General features: G+C 39.5%; 3 protein-coding genes across 3 annotated transcripts in view; 1 reads left to right on the top strand and 2 right to left on the bottom strand.

Annotated features, from left to right (window-relative positions):
• The window catches only part of LOC146457123 (leucine--tRNA ligase, cytoplasmic-like), a 48,385-nt gene extending 39,446 nt beyond the window's left edge, over positions 1-8,939 (top strand). Inside the window, exons 23-36 of the mRNA XM_085092331.1 lie at positions 25-153; positions 643-694; positions 1,582-1,645; positions 1,846-1,958; positions 2,259-2,329; positions 3,256-3,418; positions 4,096-4,164; positions 4,239-4,379; positions 4,459-4,677; positions 5,663-5,767; positions 5,876-5,980; positions 6,324-6,542; positions 7,118-7,184; positions 8,034-8,939. Of these exons, the coding sequence (XP_084948457.1) occupies positions 25-153; positions 643-694; positions 1,582-1,645; positions 1,846-1,958; positions 2,259-2,329; positions 3,256-3,418; positions 4,096-4,164; positions 4,239-4,379; positions 4,459-4,677; positions 5,663-5,767; positions 5,876-5,980; positions 6,324-6,542; positions 7,118-7,184; positions 8,034-8,101 (1,585 nt within the window). The 3' untranslated portion in view covers positions 8,102-8,939. The remainder of the gene's footprint in view (positions 1-24; positions 154-642; positions 695-1,581; positions 1,646-1,845; positions 1,959-2,258; positions 2,330-3,255; positions 3,419-4,095; positions 4,165-4,238; positions 4,380-4,458; positions 4,678-5,662; positions 5,768-5,875; positions 5,981-6,323; positions 6,543-7,117; positions 7,185-8,033) is intronic.
• LOC146457121 (WW domain-binding protein 4-like) lies at positions 8,069-20,865 on the bottom strand. The gene is made up of 10 exons (XM_085092329.1): positions 20,785-20,865; positions 20,622-20,694; positions 18,317-18,379; positions 17,642-17,713; positions 15,871-15,994; positions 15,096-15,206; positions 14,340-14,394; positions 14,213-14,267; positions 13,350-13,453; positions 8,069-13,135 (listed from the first exon to the last, which is right to left on the bottom strand). Coding segments are annotated over exons 1-10 (861 nt in total). The 5' UTR covers positions 20,787-20,865; the 3' UTR covers positions 8,069-12,933.
• Positions 9,744-10,742, bottom strand: LOC146457122 (histamine H2 receptor-like). Its single transcript, XM_085092315.1, has one exon. It carries the CDS (start codon positions 10,740-10,742, stop codon positions 9,744-9,746), a length of 999 nt encoding a protein of 332 aa, XP_084948441.1.
• Positions 20,866-21,602: the final 737 nt, after the last annotated feature.

Here is a 21,602-nt window from a genome sequence, read left to right as displayed (position 1 = left end):
CTCAGTCAAATTATTTTCTGTTAGCAAACTGCGTCAAGAGTTCCAGTACTGGTACCCAGTCGACGTCCGTGTATCTGGAAAGGACCTGGTGCCTAATCACCTGACGTATTTCCTCTACAATCACTGTGCCGTGTGGCCAAAAGAGAAAGACAAGTGAGTCTTAATAACTATTGGAGTATTGTGACTAGTTGCGGCTTTATGCTGCACCGGGGGGCGATAATAAGAATGAGTGAGCGAGTGAGTGATATTGTGCACGGCACCCCTACAGTTCAAAGCCCAATGTTAAGTCAAAAGGGGCGTTTATTCAACGAAACACGGTAGCTTCCCAAAGGGCCTTTCTCCAGTCTAGATGGGAGTAGACCTGGGCGCGGTAGATATCCATTTGTGGATGAGGAGAGTAAAGAAGTTTAATTTAAGTTCAGGACCTGTATTCTGCAGTCCTTCCCAGTCTTCCAAAGGATTTTCTCGCACTCTCTCTGTGTTCCCTATCCTCAGTGAGCCAGCCGAGTGATTTAATATGGCGGCGTTCGAGAAAACCCTTCGGAACGCAAAAAATGGTTGCGCTTATCTAAGTATGCTTTATGCAACCAACCGGGCCCAGGACAGGAGAACATATTCATTTGCTTTTTAATTCAACTGCAGGTGGCCACGAAGCGTGAGAGCTAACGGACACTTGCTACTCAACTCTGAAAAGGTAACTACATCACGCTATTGTAAGTAAGAGGTAAATACCGAGAACGGAGGTATTAATCCATATACATCCCGAGGTACCGTCACACTTAGGTGAGAAACGGAGAACAATAGAAGCAACCTGATGTGTGCGTTTCTCGCAGTACTGCTAATGTAAATGAGGGATTTATCTGTATAAATCCCTCGTTTCAGTTAGTTTAATATTCATGAAGGATGTAAGTTAAATAAAGGATGTTGAATAACAAAAGAAAATGTGTGATTCATGAAATAAGAAGTAGATAAATACCTCCTTCCAATAAATATGATTATGTTAATCTTTTGATATTATTTTTCCCTCACGGGTGTTAACGTTCTTTCGCTTTCCAAATGCAGAAGTAGAGTATCGTTGTGATAACTTAAGGACGGTGCCTACTAATACCGAGGTATTTTTGCGCAGTTTATGACTATGCGGGAAAAGCAGATCTTAGCAAGGGCTGTTGAAATCCAAAAAGAAAATTGGGGGTGACCACGCATTTTTTGGAGATAATCAAGCAGCAATAATTCTAAAAAGCGCTAAAATACAAACCAATATATGGCATTTTTTTCCAAATTGAAAATTAATTGTCTCTGAAAAATGCATGGTTATCCCCAATTTTCCCATTGGATACCAAGAGCACTTGCTAAGTTCTGCTTTCTCCGCATAGTTTTAAACCGTGCATTGGGCACCACCCATAGGAAACCCGATTATCTCGAGATGCGCAGTAACAAAAGTAGGCACCGTCCTTAAGTCAGTCAATCACTGCTAACGAGAAATGCGAAATCCATGGGAGTTTGTTTTTCTTTGTAGTGGTGGCTTTACCTCAGAATGGACCATTATACCGACATTTGTTTGATGGTTTTGTTTTATTTTAGATGTCAAAATCGACTGGGAACTTTCTCACCTTGCATCAGGCTGTGAACAAATTCTCTGCAGACGGTAAATATCTAACATAACTGTAACCTTAATGAACAATAGCGTAAGTAAATGCATTTTTTTCGATTTAGTGTTATCAAAACACTCCAGGCCATCCGGTGAGCAATGTGGCTTAAACACCACAGGGGCGAGGGGTGGATGGTACTAATATTTGTCACTTGCTCGTTTGTCCTTTCAATGATGATGTTTTCCTCTGTTCTCAGGTATGCGCTTGGCCCTAGCTGACGCTGGTGACACTATGGAAGATGCGAACTTTGTTGAAAAGATGGCAGACGCCGGAATTCTGCGTCTTTTCACGTTTCTTGAATGGACGAAGGTCAGAATAAAAAAAAAAAAAAAAAAAAAGACACGTTGTATACCTCGAGTTGCACAGTTTAGGAAACAAATATTGTGTGCTTCCAGACAGGAACTGCGGCACATTCATAATCCAACCTTTAACATTAACATGATGCGCAGGTTGAATGTGTCCGCACAGTGGCATAACTGTGTACTAACAAAAGGGAGTAGTAAAATGAAATTATTCGATACCTTGTTTTCGCGTGACATGAAATGGACCAATGAGACAATGAGTCAGGGAATACATTATCGATGTTCATGACTTCCTTTTAAACCTTAGGAAATGATTTCCTGCAAAGATTCACTTCGCACTGGGCCAACAAACTCTTTTGATGATCGTGTTTTTGAAAGGTAAGAATGTTTTCAGTTCTTCAATTTGTGTATCAATTTATTCCATTAAAGTGTCTTTTTACAAGAACTTGGACAGGCGAACACATATCTTGAGGTGAACAGTTTTTTTGACAGTGGCGTCCTTATTATGTTTTAACAGTTTTCTAAATTGAAAATCTATAAAATTACTGTTTTCAACATTTCGAGCAAAACTTTTGTTAGTGGGTTCTAACAAATGGTGTAGGGGTGGCTGCCTATGGCGTATCAAGTAAGAGAGGATTTTTTCAACGGTCCATAGACCCTATGCAAAAATGGTTGACATTTCCATATTCTTCAACCTCCCAAGCAGTTGCTTTTAGGATTACCTCTTTGCAACAAACGGGTAATGCAAGTTCCCTCAAAAAGGACTGCTTGAGAGGCTAAATAGAATTTAACCTTGTTCTAACCTTGTTCTTGAGTTCAAAACTCAAAAGAATATTTTAACTTGAACGTGGCTAGTAGGGCCAGTTAGAATACAAAAGAATATTAAAATATCAGCCATTTTTGCCTAAGCTCTATTGCATTTTTAATTTACAGAATTGTTGTCGCTGTGGAACAGATATTAAACATTTCTTCAAAACAACGACACAACGTTTTAGTTCAGAAGACATGTTTCGGGTACTTCAGTTCAAGGATGTTTACAAATTTGTGACTATATATAAAGCAGATAATAAGGAAGTACTAATTATAAATTGTAGAAATCATAGCTAATTGTGAATAACGTGATGCAGATACAAATTTGAGACAAAACATAGTTAGCAAATTACAAATGACGTGATACGGATACAAATCTGAGAAATTATTATATAATACTACAGGGATACAAAGAAATACTTCATGGATATTCAACGGAACTTCGAATGTTTTAATTGATCCGCGCACCAAACTCACCAAACCTTTTTTTGCAGTCCTATCAACAAAGCCATCGAAGAGACAGATGCCAACTATAAGAACATGATGTACCGAGAGGCTCTCAAGACTGGCTTCTACGAACTGCAAGCGGCCAGGGACCGATACAGGGAGGGCTGTTTGGCGGGCATGCATAAGGATCTGGTGTTTAGGTTCATTGAGGTAAGGTGCCGTGGGGTCCATCATGGTGCAATTTTTTTCTCCCCTGACTTTTTATCATTCAAGTTTTGAACCATTTTTATTCTCATTGAGAAAAATGTTAAATTCGCTGGCTTAATTCCCTTTCCCCATAAACCTCACAATGTTTTAGCCTGGGGACGCCTAACAAACGTGTACGGGCCGTTGGTTAAAACCGGGGAGACCGACTGTGCCCTGATTTTAGATTTTAGATTTTATTTTTGTAACTGCATGACATTTCCACACACCTATACAGTATTGCTAAGGCTATCATTATTATTAGTTAGTTTTAAGTTCTGTCCCCTAATTAGTATGGGTGTTGTCCCAGACTACAAGGCTTGCACCTAAATAAAGTTTTTATCATCATCATCGTCATCATCATCATCATCTTAATCTTTCATTTCTGTGAACGGAAGACAGATGTCGGACGCGAATAAACGTTTCTTTGCGGCAGAAGCAAGCTGTTGTTGTCGGTCAACCAATCAGGCAGCAGCAGAGAAGAGTGAGGGCTCTAGGAGCATGATAATTTGAGGTTCATTTCAATTTCCTACACAACTGTAGTCTTTTTTGTAGCCCCGAAACTGCAATGGTTTTTGGTCAGTGGCTGAGGAGTCTGATGCCGTGCAGTCGGTTAAATGTGTTTGATATTACTGTGTTTTCAGGTCCAAACGCTGTTACTTTGCCCCATCTGCCCTCACCTCGCTGAGCACATATGGGAGCTGATCGGAAAGGTATGTCATATTGAGTCTCACAACACGTTCAGCTTGGTATTACTGTGCTGATTTATTGTTCTTGTTCATTGTAGAGTGGAAGTATCATGGATGCCCCGTGGCCAGTAGCAGGGACGGTTGACCAGCCGCTGTTGAAGTCAGCTGATTACTTAACAGCGCGTGCGCATGACTTCCGCGTGCGAATCAAGGCAATGATGAATCCCAAGGGGAAAAAGGTAACTACTGTCGTTGCCATAAAACTATAATCAGGCTGCGATGTTATTTACGTAACGTTCTGCTGTTTTCTTCTTACAGAAAGATGCAGGCCCCCCTGCAAAACCAACCCATGCAATCATCTATGTGGCCAGCAGTTATCCCCCATGGCAGCATGCCACGCTAAACACACTCAAGGAGATGTACAATCAACTGGGTGGAAATTTCCCCGATAACAGAGACATAATGAACCGGATGAAAACAGTACCGGAAGTCAAAAGCGCCATGAAGAAGCTTATGCCATTTGTACAGCACGTGAAGGTATCTTAACGAACTTGTTGTGTGTTTGATTCAAGCAGCACCGTGAATATTGAAATAAGATGGCAAACCAAGCACATAGGAACGTACAGTCAACTGTCATAACTGCATAAATGCAACTAGTTTTAAAGCTTGTTCTTTGTATATATCTATCAAGAGAACGTGATAGATAAATTTCCTGTAAGATAAGGGACCAGAGGGGTGGGTGCCGGGTACACAGGGGTGGGGTGTGGGATTACATGTCCGGGTTCTTGGAAGGAATTGGACCATACAAATATTTTGAAATCGGGGACCTAACTTTGTCACGAAGGAAGGATCAGAGATCAGCAATTTGGCTAATGAAACAGTGAATCGATCACAATCCGCGATTCTTATGTGAGCATCTTTATATGGAACATACGCAATATAAGTGCAAATTAAATTAAAATTGTTAAGGAGCATTTGGATACGTTCAAACAAATAACAAAAAGTTAAAAAATGTACCATTTTAGGAGCCGATTTGCTCCTGAGCGATAATGAAAGAGTATAGTTTCTGTCTGCCTTGCTTGTTTTTTCGTTTTGTTTTGTTTTTCTAGCATTTGTGTTTGTAATTTGCTTGTCTTCGTTACCGTTACGGGGAGTAGTATGTCGCTACGTGATAGATTATGAAAACGTGAAAACCACATCGCAGTTTAAACGGGATTCGAACCCATGATCTCTGCGATACCGGTGCAGTGCTCTACCAACTGGGAGCTTGTTATTTGGTGAATTGTGACCAGCTCCCAGTTGGTAGAGCACTGCACCGGCATCGTAGAGGTCATGGGTTCGAATTCCGTTCAAGCCTGAATTTTTGTTTTAGGCTTTCTTTTCGCAACTGCTTAAGTTGCATACACGCGATAGATTGTCTGCCTTGAAGGTGGTTTAATCTCTCTGCGCCTATTTAAAGTGTTTTTAGAAATTGCTTCTTCGTTATCATTGTGGTTACATGCCGACTTGTTTCTATTAACAGGAATGTGTGGAGCGTGACGGTCCATCAGCACTGGAAACTACTCTACCGTTTGATGAAAGACAAGTGTTTGAGGAAAACAAGGCTTTCCTTTCCAAAGCCTTGGAGGTAAACATTTTGTTTACCAGTTTGTGGTAATTGTATTTTTTAGTTGTGGCTGGAATGATATGAATTTGGTCACCATGTTTGATGTATTTTTGAAAAATAATTTTTTAGCTGGTGAGCATTGAAATCAAACCTTCCAGTGAAGCAGACAAGCGAATTCAAGAAGATTGTTCTCCGGGAAAACCATTCTCTGTCTTTACAGCGGAAGAAAATCAGGTTCGTTTATATTCTGTCTTGATTTTCCTCGTGGACTTTATGTTTTCATATTTTCCCCAATCGTGAGTTTCCTGTCATAAGTGCTGTTGTACAAAATCAAACCATAGATGTTAGGTTTCTATGATATACACAGTAGCTATGGTTTGGGCGGAAACTCTCTAATATACCGCTTTAATTAGCTGTTGATTTTGATCAACCCTATACCCAGTAAATCCTCTTGGCGCCAGCTGTCCCTTTAATAGCAATGAATATAGATTTGCAGATAAAATAATCGCTTTTTATTAAAGTATAGCAAGTAATTTATTCAATAATTGATATTATTGATGAGCCTTTTTCCTGGCAGGCAAATGGTATCAGTGGTGTAAGTACAACAACAAAAGCTTCAGATAAGTCTCCCCTCCCAGCTGAAAAACAACCCACCACCTCCCCCGTGTGTCGGTTTGTAAACGTCAAGCTGTGTGGAGCTGAACCAGCTCAAGGCACCAAGGGACATGAAGCGACGGTGCTGTTAGAGAACCCACAGGGAGAGTACCTGCTTACCTTGGACCAGCTTACACAAGAGGTTAGTCTCTTTCAACCAGCCATTTACATTTGTATAAGGGGGTTAGTATCGAACGAAACAATGATGCCGCGTCGGTAGGGGAGTGGAAACGGATACTTGGTTTTATGTATCAACTGAGATGATAAGGTAATTTGGTCGCCGTAAAGAGATTGGAGAGCTCACGTTTCAAGCGTTAGCTAAACGTAGGGCTAACGTTTGAAAAGTCAGCTCTCGAATTTCTTTACGGCGACTAAATTACCTTATCATCTCAGTTGATAAAACCAACAATTCATTTACATTCTAGCCCAGGGTTAAAATGCTTTCGGTGTTAGGGAAGGGTTTTTTTTAAGTGCAACAATGTGCCAATGTTTCGTGTAAATTTACCGTTCACCAAAAAAAAATTCACTTCTATGGTTTTCATGAGCGGAAGCAGTTGAAATGGTGGCAAGCAAACAGCAATATCGTAAATGATGCTGAAAAGCTTTCATTGGACTATGGTCACATGACCATCATATCACATTTAAACTCAAGCGTTGCCACGTCTACCTATTCAATGTTTGACAATAGAAGTGAAAGGATTGCTGTTATTGTTTTAGGTTAAGGCTGTCTTTGGATTGAGAGGAAGAAAACTTGCACTGTCTGCATCACCAAAATGCGACACGGGTAAGTTTGCTGGAAATCACAAACTCATCTTGGTAAAAACTCCCTGTCGTGTGAACTTCATGTAGCACAGAAACCCACTCTTGAAAATTCCAAGTTGGTCCAAATCGGTCGTGTCGTTGACTTTTTGTACCTGACTACTAATTGGTTGTGCTGAGTATAATAATAATAATAATAATAATAATAATAATAATAATAATAATAATAATAATAATAATAATAATAATAATAATCGTAATCGTAATCGTAATCGTAATCGTAATCATAATCAGAATCATAATCATAATAATCAGTCTGAATTATTTTTAGTGTATGATTGGAAACACTGTGACTGGGAATTTATTTAGAATATTCTTATTATGAGGGTAGATATATTTTTATTACATCAGTGGAAATTGTTCTTTCATTCTTCTGAACCAAACCCATATGAATTAGCTTTTATATATGAGATGTTGATATTTTACAATTTTATGACAGCAAACTGTAAAATCACTCAGCTTTTAATAGAATCAAACTGTATCTAGTAGATTTTATTCTTGTAAATAATAAAGTTATCATTCCCATAATAATAATAGTAATAATAATAATAATAATAATAATAATAATAATAATAATACGCAAATTTCATGATATGTTCAACTGCGCATGATAAGATTAAAAACGGGATAAAAAGGCTAAAAAGCTAAGATTAACAGAGCCCGCGGTTTGTCTAGGGATGTCGCTATGCAACAGGTTTCTCGACAGATATTAGCCCACGTGACACCTTTCTAAGTACCCGTGATACAGCATCTGTTGGTCGACCTTTTAAGACTGCGCATGGATAATTGATTGTTATCTCCTTTCTCTTTGTAGAATTGACAGACCAAGATGTCATGAAATACAGTGGGCAGTGTCTTTATGCTTTTATTCCCAAAAAATGAAGAAATTGTCTTGAATTACAATGACTTTTGCACTTAATATATCTGCTTCCTTTGGGAAGTAAAATAAATTACAAACCTCGACGCGCAGACAAATTAGACTTCGTAACCTTTTCCATGATGAGTCCAGTTTAAGGCAGACACCTTTCAGTCGAACCATCTTGTACACGACATGCTAGTTGCCTTCTTTGTTCCAATTAGAAATAGCCTTGCGCTATATAACAAGTTGGTACCTGCCAAAACCTTGACTCAGTTATATCGATGTAGCAGTAAGTTTGCCCTAACGGTACTTTGCTGTGGTGATATTTTGTGGGTAATATGTGCTATAGGTGCACTATAAAAAGGACTCGGTTCGTTTTATTTTCCACACTTAATGTAAAAGTTTGTACTACTTCATAAACTGTACCTTCTGCAGACTGAAACTGAAACTCTTACCATTCCAATAATAATTACAAGAACTAATTTACCTGCTGTTAGCTCGAATTAGTTTCAAGTTTGTTGGTTTGTCGGCGTTAGCCTAAAGATGCAGGTTTTCATAATTTGTTCCAATCTCTATTTTATTTGCTTCCTACATCTTGCAAGCAAAAAATATTTTGCGACAAACATTTCTTTTTTTAACCTTCGCCCGTTTCAGTAACACAATGAAACTTCAAAACTTTTCTATTCGCTAATTTCAAGCTCTTGTTTTGTTGATTGACAAATTAACCCTTGGTCCTCCCTTGGAGGTCACCCTTTTGTGTGTAGAAAAATGTGGACTGCTTAATTAGTTAATTATAGATCACTTTCTTGCCACAAAGGTAATGTAGATTCAATTAAAAAATAACAATCTTGTGAAAACACGTTTCTCTCTGCCGGTAGTAACAAACTCCGTTCCTGGCATCAGTGAAACTGTCAAACGTTGCTAAGATACTGTAAATCAGGCTAGAATTCACGTGGTGTTCTCGGCTATCTTCCGTTAAACGCGCGCGCCTTCTCCGCTTACATAACGTGGCAGAGGTTTGCCGTTTATTCCTCTCTCCTCCGCCGAGGCCTCTTACGCGCTCGAACAGAGACAAATAAGGGACTGGAGTGAGTGAAACAATGAGAAGCGTGGGGAACAAAAAAAGGGACTGGAGAGAGTTAAATAACGAGGAGCGGGGCCCATTTCCGTTTTTTCCCGTTTTCGACATTAACTCCCTTTTTTTCCTGAAGAAGAGGAGAGAGCGTTAACTCAGAGTCTTGAATAATGGAGTACCAAGGTGTCCCAAGTTTCCATCATGTATCAATTTGGTACTCCATTAAACGCTTTCTCAAAGTTTGGCCACCAACGCAAATAGAGGCAGGCTGGTGATTGGTAGTGCTGTTCGTACACAGCTGCATTGACATGATTTACTAAAAGTAACCCAAGATCAGGCCCAATTTGAGAAGCGCTTAAATTTCCTCCATGTGGTCAATCGCTAAAAGAAAAATAGAGCCTGATTGCAGGAGAACGAAAATTGGCATTTCTGGCTTGTATCTTCCTCGAGTGAAAGCAAAGGTACCGGCGTTACGGTTTCACTTGTAAACTAATATAGTAAAGTTACCAAACGTAAAATCAGTCTCACCATTTGTTCAATCTTTCTCCTCCCCCACCCCCGAGTGCATTCAAAGTATTTGTTGGATTGTTTTAAACTCCCTCGTTCTCTAAGGTAGAGAATTGCACAGTTCCAAGTACCACATTGTCTTCGCTTTGGGTTTGATTCCAGCCTAAACATCCGTAAAACGCCCGCCTGAAATCGCGCTTTCCAATAACAAAGAGAACTGGGTTAATGGCAGACGCGGTGAACCTTGTGTAATAAAATAACACGTATTCTGCCCAATCTGGGAAGGCGCCCATCCCTTCAGTGTCTGTAACAAGTTCCAACACGAAATATGGCACCCAGCAAATCAGAAATGCAGCAAGCATTCCCAACAAAACAAGGCCTAATTTCCAATTTTCGGAGTGTTTTTCAAGTGTTTGATCTTCAACAGAATCAACCCGGTTTTCTAATTTGCCGACGGTCTGTTCCCTTTTGCTCAGCCGGATATTGGCAAAAATACGCACGTGACAATAGATGATTGTGACTAGAGGAACGCCAAGAAAAACGGCGAGTACAGTGATGGCATAAGCCAGGTGAACGCGCTGTCGTTCCTCTTCGCTCTCTTCGTTTTCCACGGTGATCCATGAAAGCTGGACGAGGGAAACGAACGCAGCACAGAGCCAAACGGCACAGACAAGACCTGCGGAAACATTTCGCCTCAGGAGGACTTTACACCTCGCGGCATGAACCACGGTCGCGTAGAGATGCAACGTCAAAATCGTGAGATGAAGGACAGTGGATACGGAGACGAACCGCCAAAAGACAACACTGCACAGACACCACGAACGATCATAGGCCGCATTACAGACGAGGTAAAAAGGAATACCAAGGAATCCCGCCAAGAAATCACTCACGGCTAAGCTTGCCAAGACACCATTTGTCGCAGATCGAAGATTCTTCCTGCGTGCCACGAGAAATAAGGCGGTGCCATTTGCGACGACAATCAACACAGCGAGAATGATTGGAAACACATCGAACTGTACAGAGAAACCTTCCTGCTCGTGTAGTGTTTCATTACTTTCCTCTTCCCAATATTCGGCCTCCATGATTTCTCCTGTTTCTGCACTGGATTTCTTTCTTTTTGAGATCAAATATCAGGATATTGGGGTCACTGCTCACAATGTCTGTAGAGTTGGTATGCAGTGATTTAGTTTCAGTGGTCATTTGATTTCATCATAAAAAATAAACTTTTAGTGTAAACTGTTAAATGCACGTAATATAGTTTTCAGTTACGTGTATTTTGGGGCGAAATGAATGACAAGATAATTGTATCTTATCAAAAAACTAATGGTTTCACAACTCGAACGTTCTGCTGGAGAGTCGAGAGTCAACAAAATCGGTGTGAAATTAGGTTATAAAAGTGTTTTCATCGACCAAGCGGATAAACGCCAGACGAAATCGTGTAATTTGAAACAAATACCAACAGTTATAAAAGCAGTCGGAATGCATGAAAGCTGGAATTCGTCAAAACACACTAGGAAAATAGCCGGGGAAATACCTGGCAAAGTGTTGTCTTAATTTTTTTTCAATGCGATTGGAGATCATATGAGATGAGAGAGAGAGATGTGTGTTGTGCTGTTCAGTATCGGTCTCCCCAAGGTTTGTTTCAGACGAATTTCCGTGGACGTTAGTATTGCCAAGGATTGCTACAATCCCACCACTGACTTAGGAGACGATTGACGGCTGAATACCACGAATATTCACGACAAAATTATATTAAGTGCCCACGGAGAAGAGGGGGAGGGGAGGGGGGGAGAGCAACTTTCACATACTGGAATGAAAAGTGATGGTCGTAAATCTATGAAAAACATTCGGAAACGCACAAGACAGACTCTCGTTTGTCACCGTTGCTCAATTCATTTTCACCCCTAAAAACAAACGTTATGTATCAGTTAATTCCAACAATGCCCATCCCCCCCCCCCCCCCCCCGGGGCCAATATCATTTTTTGAAAAATATACAACTGGCAAAATGCCCCACGGTGCAATTAAAATGGAGGTTAATTTATCTATTTATCTATTCTAAGGAAAGCTTATTCACGTCAAACTAGTCTCGGACGAGTATGTGACCAGTCTATCTGTGGATCTGCCATCTCATTTCTGTCCTCCCCAAACGTAGTTAATCGAGTTTTTATTGTCTGTGTTGATGAACTTACCATTGAAATGAAGCGAAAGTGTTGTCAGATGAAAATAACGAGGCTGACAAAACTGATAAAAGGTAATAAATTATAGGCGGCAAGACAAACGACGAAAGCAGTTGGGTATGAAAAGTGAAAAAAAAATATATCTGTGAATGAAATTGCCTGGTATTTCAGTTTGGAAACAAACCTTCGCAGCCAACAAGAATAAATGAGCAAATAAGTTTATACTGAACCCTGTAAAACTGCGATGCAGTGAGGGTTTATGAACTCCTTGAAACTTTGTAACAAAAGGGTTTTACAGAATGGAATTTAATGGCCTCAGTTTACAGTTCGCCGCAAGCCACTGTTAGCATTAAAGTGATAAAGGTTGCTGGTGGCTTCTCTGTGTTCGACGCATGCGTTTAGTTCTGTTATGTACTGTCTTTTTGCATCTCGGGCATTCAATCATCTTACCGGATAGGATAAGAGGATTTACAAGTTATGTGTTGTTTGACTGATTTGCCTCACTTCTTCTGTGTTATTGAAAGTTCTTCTTCCATTATCGATATTGGACCGATTAAAAACCTATTGCCTTGCAATCAGTTTGATTTGTATGTGACTATCCAGGTAAGGTCCACTTTGCTCAATTTAAAACGTCACTGACAAAATTCCATTGCAAAAGATTAAAAGTGTTTTTCCACCTGTTAAAATGAGTTTACGTGTGATGAAAGCTTGACGTCACTCTTGTCTATGGAAAGTTGTGGATCACGATATGATCTTTAACCTTTTAAATAAAAAATACGCATACAAAATGGGAAAACTTCTTTGTTCGAAAGCAATCATTATTAGTCACAAGGGACCCTGATCAGTCGCCCTAGCTGAGAATGTGTGTTAATATGCTAAGGACAACGGAAAAGAAAATATACTACCACCCGAAAGGTGACCAGCTTCTTTATTGATCTCTCGATTTACGATTTGGAGCGGCCTAGTGGCTCGGCGGGCCAGAGCCTATTTTTGATTTGGAAAGCTTGAACGTCATAAAGTGGACAGTAGTGAAGTCCATCGCTGGTCACTTGCATGATTTTCCAACGGACAGTCTAGTAAGCCATTCAATGTACATTAGTCTGTTTTATTAGGGTTTGTCTGTCGAATGTTCCTCTTTTTATCAGGGTTGAGTTTTCGTTTCTTGAACGCTACTTCGTTTCCGGCGTTACCTGAACGAAACGTAATTTTTGGAGTTGATCGTTCCTTGAACTTGTCTTCTGTCTTAACAGGTTCTGTTGGATTTGCCTCACTATGATTTGTGGAGTTGGCTGGTTCACTGCAAAATATAACATTTAGATAAAGGCAATGCATGGTATATACCCGCACTATCCCCGACACACGCACACATCTCCTCTATCCTGGAATGAATGTACTAGCTCTATGACAGATCGGACAGACCAACCAACCCACGAAAATAAAACAGAAGTGGCTAAACTCGAGGACAGTAATAATGTCAGTGTATCGTTTGGTTAACACGAACATAGACTTACGAGCTAGACAACGGCTCGAAGGTTTGAACCGTGGTCCACTGTCCGTACGGAGAATTCTTTACTTCTTCTCTCTTGGTTTCCGTAGTTTTACTTTCATTACTGACCTGTAAAATAAGCACACCAACTTTGATTTAGGCAAGTTAACCCCACTGAGTAATCCCTTGTTTTGAACATGGTCACTAGTCCAGAGCGTTCAGTGAACGGTGTACCTGAGAAAGTCTAGTCCTAGCATATGACATCAGATAGTAACCCTAGACAAGACACTTTGCTCCACAGAGACCTCATTCAAAGATGGGATATACTGCCGGGGATAACCATGCAATGGACAAGCATCCCATTCAGGGGGTGGGCGTGGGGGGAAGAGAAGTAGCAACACTGCTAGTTACTTCATGCTACAGAAACCGCGTTTAGCTCCAATCGTGTGGGCGTCCTGTGGTTAGTATGCCACATTACTACTCCAGTTAGCGCGTTTTTCATTTGAGTGTCATACAACCCAAACCAAAGTTCTTACTCTGACCAATCATGAGAGATGTAAAAAGCGCAATGAACCAATCAGGTCATGATTGGTTTTGATTTCTGTTCTCATTGATTGAAAAAGTGGTGCAAGTTTTGCTAACCAATCACAGAGTGTAGTAGACCAAAACCACAGCAATTAGCAAATTACTTTCAACACTCAAATGAAAACCGCTCTAAATAACTGGCAATCATTGAATGTCTCAATACTAGAGTAAGACAGTCATGTTCTAACGGATTGCTTTTGCGAGAATTTGGAGGTGGCTTACGAGGATCCAGCTGCGTGTCAACACATAATGAAGGTAATGATCATCAAATACTTAAATTAAATATGATTATTAAATACTTACGCTCTGAGTGCTAGCTTGTTGTTCTTCACTCACAGTTTTATTTTCCTTGGAATTTCTGCAAATTTAATTCAACAACATTTCATAAATTATAAGCATCATCACACGGAAACAATGAATAAATGAATACCTTGAACTCTGAAGCGCTGGAGATGACAAACAACTTGGTGATTCCCACTGGGATACTGAGGAAGGAAAAAATATAGATTTTTATCAACTTTACGCTTCCCAGCTTAAAAGCTGCACAATATCAGACTAACTAACTGAACACATTGTAACTCAAATGGGCTTTGTTACAACAACCCTAGTTATTTTGACAGTTAAAATAACTAGCCAGGGCTGTTATAACCAAGCCCGTTTGGGTTACGATGATGATCCAGCTCCACTTGAGCTATCATACTGAAACTCCTATCAGTAAACTTTGAATGGATTTAATCCTATTGTGAATAAGAGCCAGACAGCACTCTAAACAAGAGGAACAGAACAACTTGAATTCTGGCTGACTCTCAATAATATTATTGGAGGCAGCGTGGTCGAGTGGTTAGGGCGCCGGACTTGAAATCCGGTGGTCCCGGGTTCAAGTCCCACTCTGACCGCTAGCTGGAGTTGTTTCTCGGTAGCTCCAAGTTCAACTCCTCGGACGCGCTTGTAAATAGCCAGCTGGTCTACCTCCTGCCAGTTAGGATTTTTAACCACGTTATTTTCAATTTATAGTATTTCTTTACGAGGTTTAATGCTCGGCCCCACTAGCACTTGTGCTATAATAATAAACACTGCCGAGGGTAAATAAAGGTTATTATTATTGTGCATATGGCTAATTTGTTCAGTTTCTGGCTGTGTTCTTCCTGTTCCTGTACAGCCTAGCATTATCATAAAGCAGCCTTACCTTGTGTATCTGTGTTGTAGTAGTAATAATAACCTTCAGGGGCTTGCCCAATATTCCATCCATGAGAACATTTCATAACAGCTTGGCTTCCTTCATATGAAACTAAACATTCTGAAATAAAGAGAATGATCAGCATCAAGTTTCTCCTTGAATGATCAATCTCAGAAATATAATCCCTCTTCATTCAACATTTCAATATTTCACCGTACAGGATTCTATCCACTGTAATCAAGTCCCAATTCACCTTCCATTTAACCAAAATTTGTGTCAAAACAGTCATTCTAAACTGCAGTCTCATTGGTAGATCAAACAATGTACATGACAGCGCAATGATGGTGGAAGAAGACAAAAAATTGCAAATGGAAATTTTGTGCAAATGGATGGTAATATCTACTCTGTGTGTAGGAAGCCTTAAACTGTAACCATTCAAAAGATAGCCCTTAGATACAGTACTTTTTTTCTGCTGTTTGTACAGAGTGGTTCTATTTTCGGGTGTGTGTATCAAATGCTAAGATGTGCCCATTCAAATAAAATGTTTTAAGCAGTATAACATAATACGAGCTGTTAATTATGCTACACGCAAGCAGGCACTTATTTTTAGCATGTGGATCAAAATATATATTGTGACCATTAAAATGCAGAATACTGAGGACATCTTTTCCAGTGGCACTGCTTCTACACACAAATCACTTCAGCATTCCAGGAACAGAAAAAAGGTTAACATTAACTAAACAATTATTTGAGGTTACAAAATCATTATTTTTATAAATATTACCAGCAGTGCTTTCTCCTTTTGAACAAGTTTCATTTGCCTGTGTTTTAGTAGGTTCTGATTTGGTCTCAGCCTTTGCTGCAGGAGGTTGAATGTTCATATCTTTCTGATAAGCTTTAAGTGCAGCCTACATGAGCAATATGAGGAATTAAAAATGACAACAATTTAACCTTAGTTATTGTGACTGGAAGAATAAAGCAGCCCTTTACGCAGTATAACGAGAGTGATAGGCTGCGTTAGAGCTGATTCCTTTGCCTACTGACGGTGGTTCAGGCTATGGAAATTACATATAAATTATTTTGTAAGTGTCAAGTGAGCAGTAAATAATCATCTAATTAATACAGTATTGGCCACAGATTTAAGATCACTGATCGTACAGACAGACATACAGATTATGTGGATGCTTTATGAGTGCATGTACGGGGGAACCTGGTTACGGTGTGCGACAAATGCAGACTGCAGACTTGCAGACTTGCAGACCTGCAGACCTGTAGACCTGCAGACTTGCAGACCTGCAGACTTGCAGACTTGCAGACCTGCAGACTTGCAGACTCAACATACTGGCCTTTCCCACTTCATTTAAAAATAATATTGTGTAGCCTCCGCCATACCATATCATGCGCTGTCCGCTTGGTACGCTTTGATACTTGGCTACTTTCACGATTGTCCTTCAGGAATAAAATTCTTACGTGCGCCAGTTTTGAGAAAACGTTGTCAAACTGTATAGCAAACAGCATAATAAGGGCTAGGTTCTGACAAAAATACAATTTTAGTGATTTTTTTTTTATTTTCTAAAATATCAGGATCGGGTAAACTCGCCGACGAACGAGGCCTGTTGCATTGAATTTATCGGGTATCGAACGCCTGGCAAGAACGAATTAGCTGCTCAGCGTTATTCAAAAGACATTAATAATTAGTTATCGAGATATCCGAGTTCAAAGTTAGAATAGCAAAACAATTATGTAGACGTGTTGCTCAAGTGGTCGCCCTGCCAAAGTTAGTTTGAATTTAAAAATTCCTGCGCGAGATTTTAGCTCTTAAAATTTCGTAAACACCACATGCCTCCACAGGGGATTATATCACTCGATCGTACTATAAAATGCCGCGAGCTAGTGAATCAGCAACACTCCATGGAATCAACAACACTAGCATATAATTCTCATTAAATTCCAAAGTCGCGAAAATCCAGAAGTATGCAGGTCGACAACCGTGAAAGGAGCCAAGTAGCCTTAAAGCCTACTTAGCGGACAGTGCATGATGTGGAATGGCGGAGGTTACACAATATTATTTTTAAAGTGAATTGGGAAAGGCCAATGATGTTGAGTCCATCAAGTCTGCAAGTCTGCAGGTCTGCAAGTCTGCAAGTCTGCAGTCTGCATTTGTCGCACACCGACCTGGTTAATACAAACACCAAAGAAATTCGCAGAAGTGTCCATATTATCTGTGTGTGTGTCTGTATCAAGCAGGCTGTCAGAACAAATGTAACAGACACATGTTTTATTAATACAAAGAATTGAAAATACAATTTAAAAACTAAACAATATTTAAATGTAATTTACGTTCAAACTGAAAAAAACTTAAAACATAATCATTTAAAATAGTCTGTGACTAATTGCTCTACACTGACATTTTCATTTTGCACTTTAGCCAGAAGAACTGCATATTGGACAATTTATACATGAAATACAGAGAAGCAAGATGAGTCAGTCATTTGATGACAAAAATCGTCAGGAGTTGCAACTTCAGTAATAACTTTAAATCACCAAATACATACTTCTTCAATGGCTGCTAAATCCATCTGAAGTTGTTTCTGAGCTTTCTGGACTTCTTTACCCTTCTTCTGAACCTGCATGACACACACACAGAAAAAATGAAATACAATTAAAAAGAAATCCATACCGAGTGGTGTACTTAATATGTGACTTCCATGGAGGTCTGGTTGGTTATTTTTCAGTACTACAGTGGAATACTGATTTTTCAAACCTCCCAGGGAAACTGAATTTGATTTGAAAAATCTGGAGTTCCAAACATCGGGGGTAGATTTCTGACTGAAGCAAATCCAAGATTCCACTATATATGGAACATTCGCCTGTAACATCCTAGTGACAGACGGCTATGTCCTCACACCATACAATTTCCCACTATTCTTTAAATAGGAAGAGGAGGAGAAAAGAAACAAAATCTGAAATTGTTATGGACTTAACAAGGGACAAGTGGCTGCCAAACAAACTAAGGACAAAAAATGATACCAGGTAACAAACTGGAATTCAAACCCACTAGGTCATTATTTTCAACATGTTTATCGTGAAATTACACTTGGCAACCCAATCTGTTAACAGCAAGTTTGTAAACAAGCTGGGCACAAATGCCACAATTCTGACTTGTGTTAATTGATGAACTTATGCATAATAAAATTGGGTGTATCTATCACATCCACTCCATTTCTTACCTCTTCAATTCTTCGCTGGACATTTTCTTTGTGTTTCTTCCCTCTCTCGTGAAACTCTATGCTCTAAAGGAAACAACACAAGTCAGCTTTACACAGAAACATCTCACTCATTAGTCAAAACTCATTTGATTAAAATATATTTAAAATGATTAGATATTAAAATAACTTTTGGTTTAGTCGTTTTTGTGCTCCTATTTATTAAGATTAATGTCAAAATGATTTTCAAAATGGTTCTTGAGGTCATCCTGTACAGATTTTGTGGCCCATGGTGTCCCTAATGATACAATTTATTGGCTCTATAATTGATACCATTTGAAACTTTCATACAAGCACAAGATTATCTGAGTAAAATTACAAAGGGAAGATATCTGTTCACAAAAAGTTCCTTTTGTGATTTAAATATAGAACAAAAAGCACTTTGTTCAACAGCCAATGAACATCTGGCTGGCACATTGATATTGATCAACAGGTGACATCAACAATCTCTTCACTATATAATATACTAGGCATACATGTAGCTAATCAATGATCAATGACATCAATGAGTTAGCCAGCTGCCTTGCTGTTAAAGTGGAAGGTGAGTGCCTGGGACATTCAGGGTCTTCCACTGTGACCAGCCAGCCCCTAGTTAGAATACTGCCCCTGCAGCTGGCAAATACCCACAACCCAGCCATGAGCCCCCATCCCAGGCACCCACCACACTGATTGGATGAGTGAAAGGAAGAAAAAGGGGAAAGGGATACAAGGGGAAAAAAGCCGTGGTACCAAAACACTAAAGAAAACCGCTACTTGTAACCACAAGTAAATCACACAGAAATGTTAGAGGACTAAAGCACCACGGTGACACTATAACACATTGGTGACGTGCTATCTGAACATGCACTCATGAACTGACTACCACTGGCTACTGAGGAAATAGGACTGCTAAGCTCATGGTTGTTAACTTGGTTATTAAAAGATAAATATTCATTTAACTGTATTAATCAGTGGGTAATCAATGAGAATTCAGCTGACAAGTCATTGATTACTGCCAATAATCGATGACTAATCGAAGGCAAAATTTTTGTGGCCTTAGCCCTATTGATTATTCATTGATGTTACTGAATAGCATAAGTGAAATCACTCTATGCATGAACCATTTCACACAACAACTTTCAACTTTAGCCAGGAGTAGTCCATCAATTGACACTTAAATTGGAAATCAATATTATTGATACAATCAAACTCACAGAACTGAAATGAAGATAGTGGATATTTACTTGTATGGCACTGCTACTGCTGTGCTACTGAATTATATTTTCTTTCTTGATTAGTCTGAGATTTATTCTTACATTTCTTTCTTACTGCACCTTACAATAACATAGGTAGTCTGAGCTTCAAGACTTAATCAACCGTTGCATTTTTGACTACCGTCAATTAGCTCAGCGGACCTCTTAAGGCCAATTTAGATGGCACACTTTTTGCTTACGACTGCCCCATGCGATTTCCAGGGCACGCGCTGCTCACATCAAGCAAAAAATCACACACAACTCCTGTCATTCAACGTTGCCTAAAAATTACCTACGATTGTTGTAGGATTTTAAAATCCTGACATTTTTTGTGACGTACATGACAATTGTAAGCCAGTTGTAGATTTGATTTACACGAAAAAATTTGTGTCCTAGGCCTGTCGTAAGATAGTCATATGCGACAAATTCATACCGTGTAAATCACCCTTTAGAAAGCTAAGATGTTTGTCTCAGTGGGTTCAAAAGGTCACATTCAAACAATATGATTGGTGGATTTGGATCCACTTTGTTGGTTTCTGTATTTTTGCGGTCAGTCAGTTGTCTCCATAATTATGATTTGACGGCAGTAAACCAGGTAAATCATTAGATGGGTTTTGAAGTTCAGAATTTGCATGTTATTGAAAGCCGCAGTTTTACAAATAAACGAAATCTTGAAAGCACCGACTATGTTGTTTATTTTCATCATAATATTTGACAAATTGTGTCAATGATTTTACGAGTGTAATAATTTATGATAACAGTCACTAGTAACCGATACCAATCGGTGAATCAATCACCATCGATTTCTATTGGCAACCAATAGTAATTGAACTCACAACTTTTTTTCTTTACCGATATTTTTCATTGATTGTTATTGGATATCAATAGATTGCTGTCCATTAATTGTTACTTTATGTATATATCAATTTAACATCGGTTTATCGACTGACCACCCAAGTCCAGCTCATAATTGAAAATGACTGAACTCAACCACAACAACAACAAAAAATGCAGCTGTTGGCTGAACAAAAACTTACCGGTTTGTTGTCAGTGATCCAACACTTGCAAAATTCGCAGAGCTTTCTCGGTTGAGACTTCCAGTATTCAGCCCTAAATCAAGAGGAAAATGTATATAACTGGCATTCCTTCCTCTTCCGTTAGACTAGTATAAACTGGAGAATGTCAATTTAGCATACTCACATGTTCTCAGTTGCTGTACCTTCGAAGTTTACTCCAACATGGCGCCGTCGGTCCCAGTCTCCCACAAACAAGAGACAAATGAAGAAGATTGGGTATGAGTCAGTTTCTTACACGACTCGCGCGCGCCACGCGGGTGCCTCTCGCGGTCCTCGGAGACCCAGGGGCAGATAGTGGGGACGAGGGGAAAGCCAAAACAGGCGGGAGGAAATTCAAGAAAGGTAAAGTCCCTACTTTTCGACCTCACTCTCTACCCCGGGGTCTCCGAGGATCGCCGGCGGCGAATAAAAAACTGGGTCTTTTTCTGACCGAGCTACCGTAAAACCGGGGCTTTTAGCTTTTAAATGACTTTTTTTAGGGGCTTATCATAGGACAGAAATTCATGTTTCCAAATCGGCTGGGCTTATTCTTTATGAATTTTATGTCTGCAATTGTTCAATGTGCAAATGATAATAATAGGACATTTTCACTATGGCGTCATTTGACTACAACTACCAGAATCCTTCAGTTTTTTGTTTTCTCAGGCTAATTAGAGCCATTATTCTTTTCTTTCCACTGGGATTACAAAATTTGAATTTGAAAAGGAAAACGAATTGAATTCTAGTAGTTGTAGTCAAATGACACCATCATGAAAATGGCCTATTGGACAAGGAAATGCCTGTGAACAGGCCAACTTAAAAAACAACAGCGATAAACTTTATTGGAAATGTAATACCGTCCTTGATATCGTAGAAGTCATACCAGTTTATGGTGAATACAGTACATTATAATTCATACCGTATTTTATACTCTAGCTCATACAGTAGCTCAAAGTTCAGTGT

Source organism: Pavona decussata, unplaced genomic scaffold (assembly GCF_977016875.1).
Source record: "Pavona decussata unplaced genomic scaffold, jaPavDecu1.1 SCAFFOLD_246, whole genome shotgun sequence".
NCBI classification, from domain to species: domain Eukaryota; kingdom Metazoa; phylum Cnidaria; class Anthozoa; order Scleractinia; family Agariciidae; genus Pavona; species Pavona decussata.
This window is presented reverse-complemented; position numbering and strand designations above follow the sequence as displayed.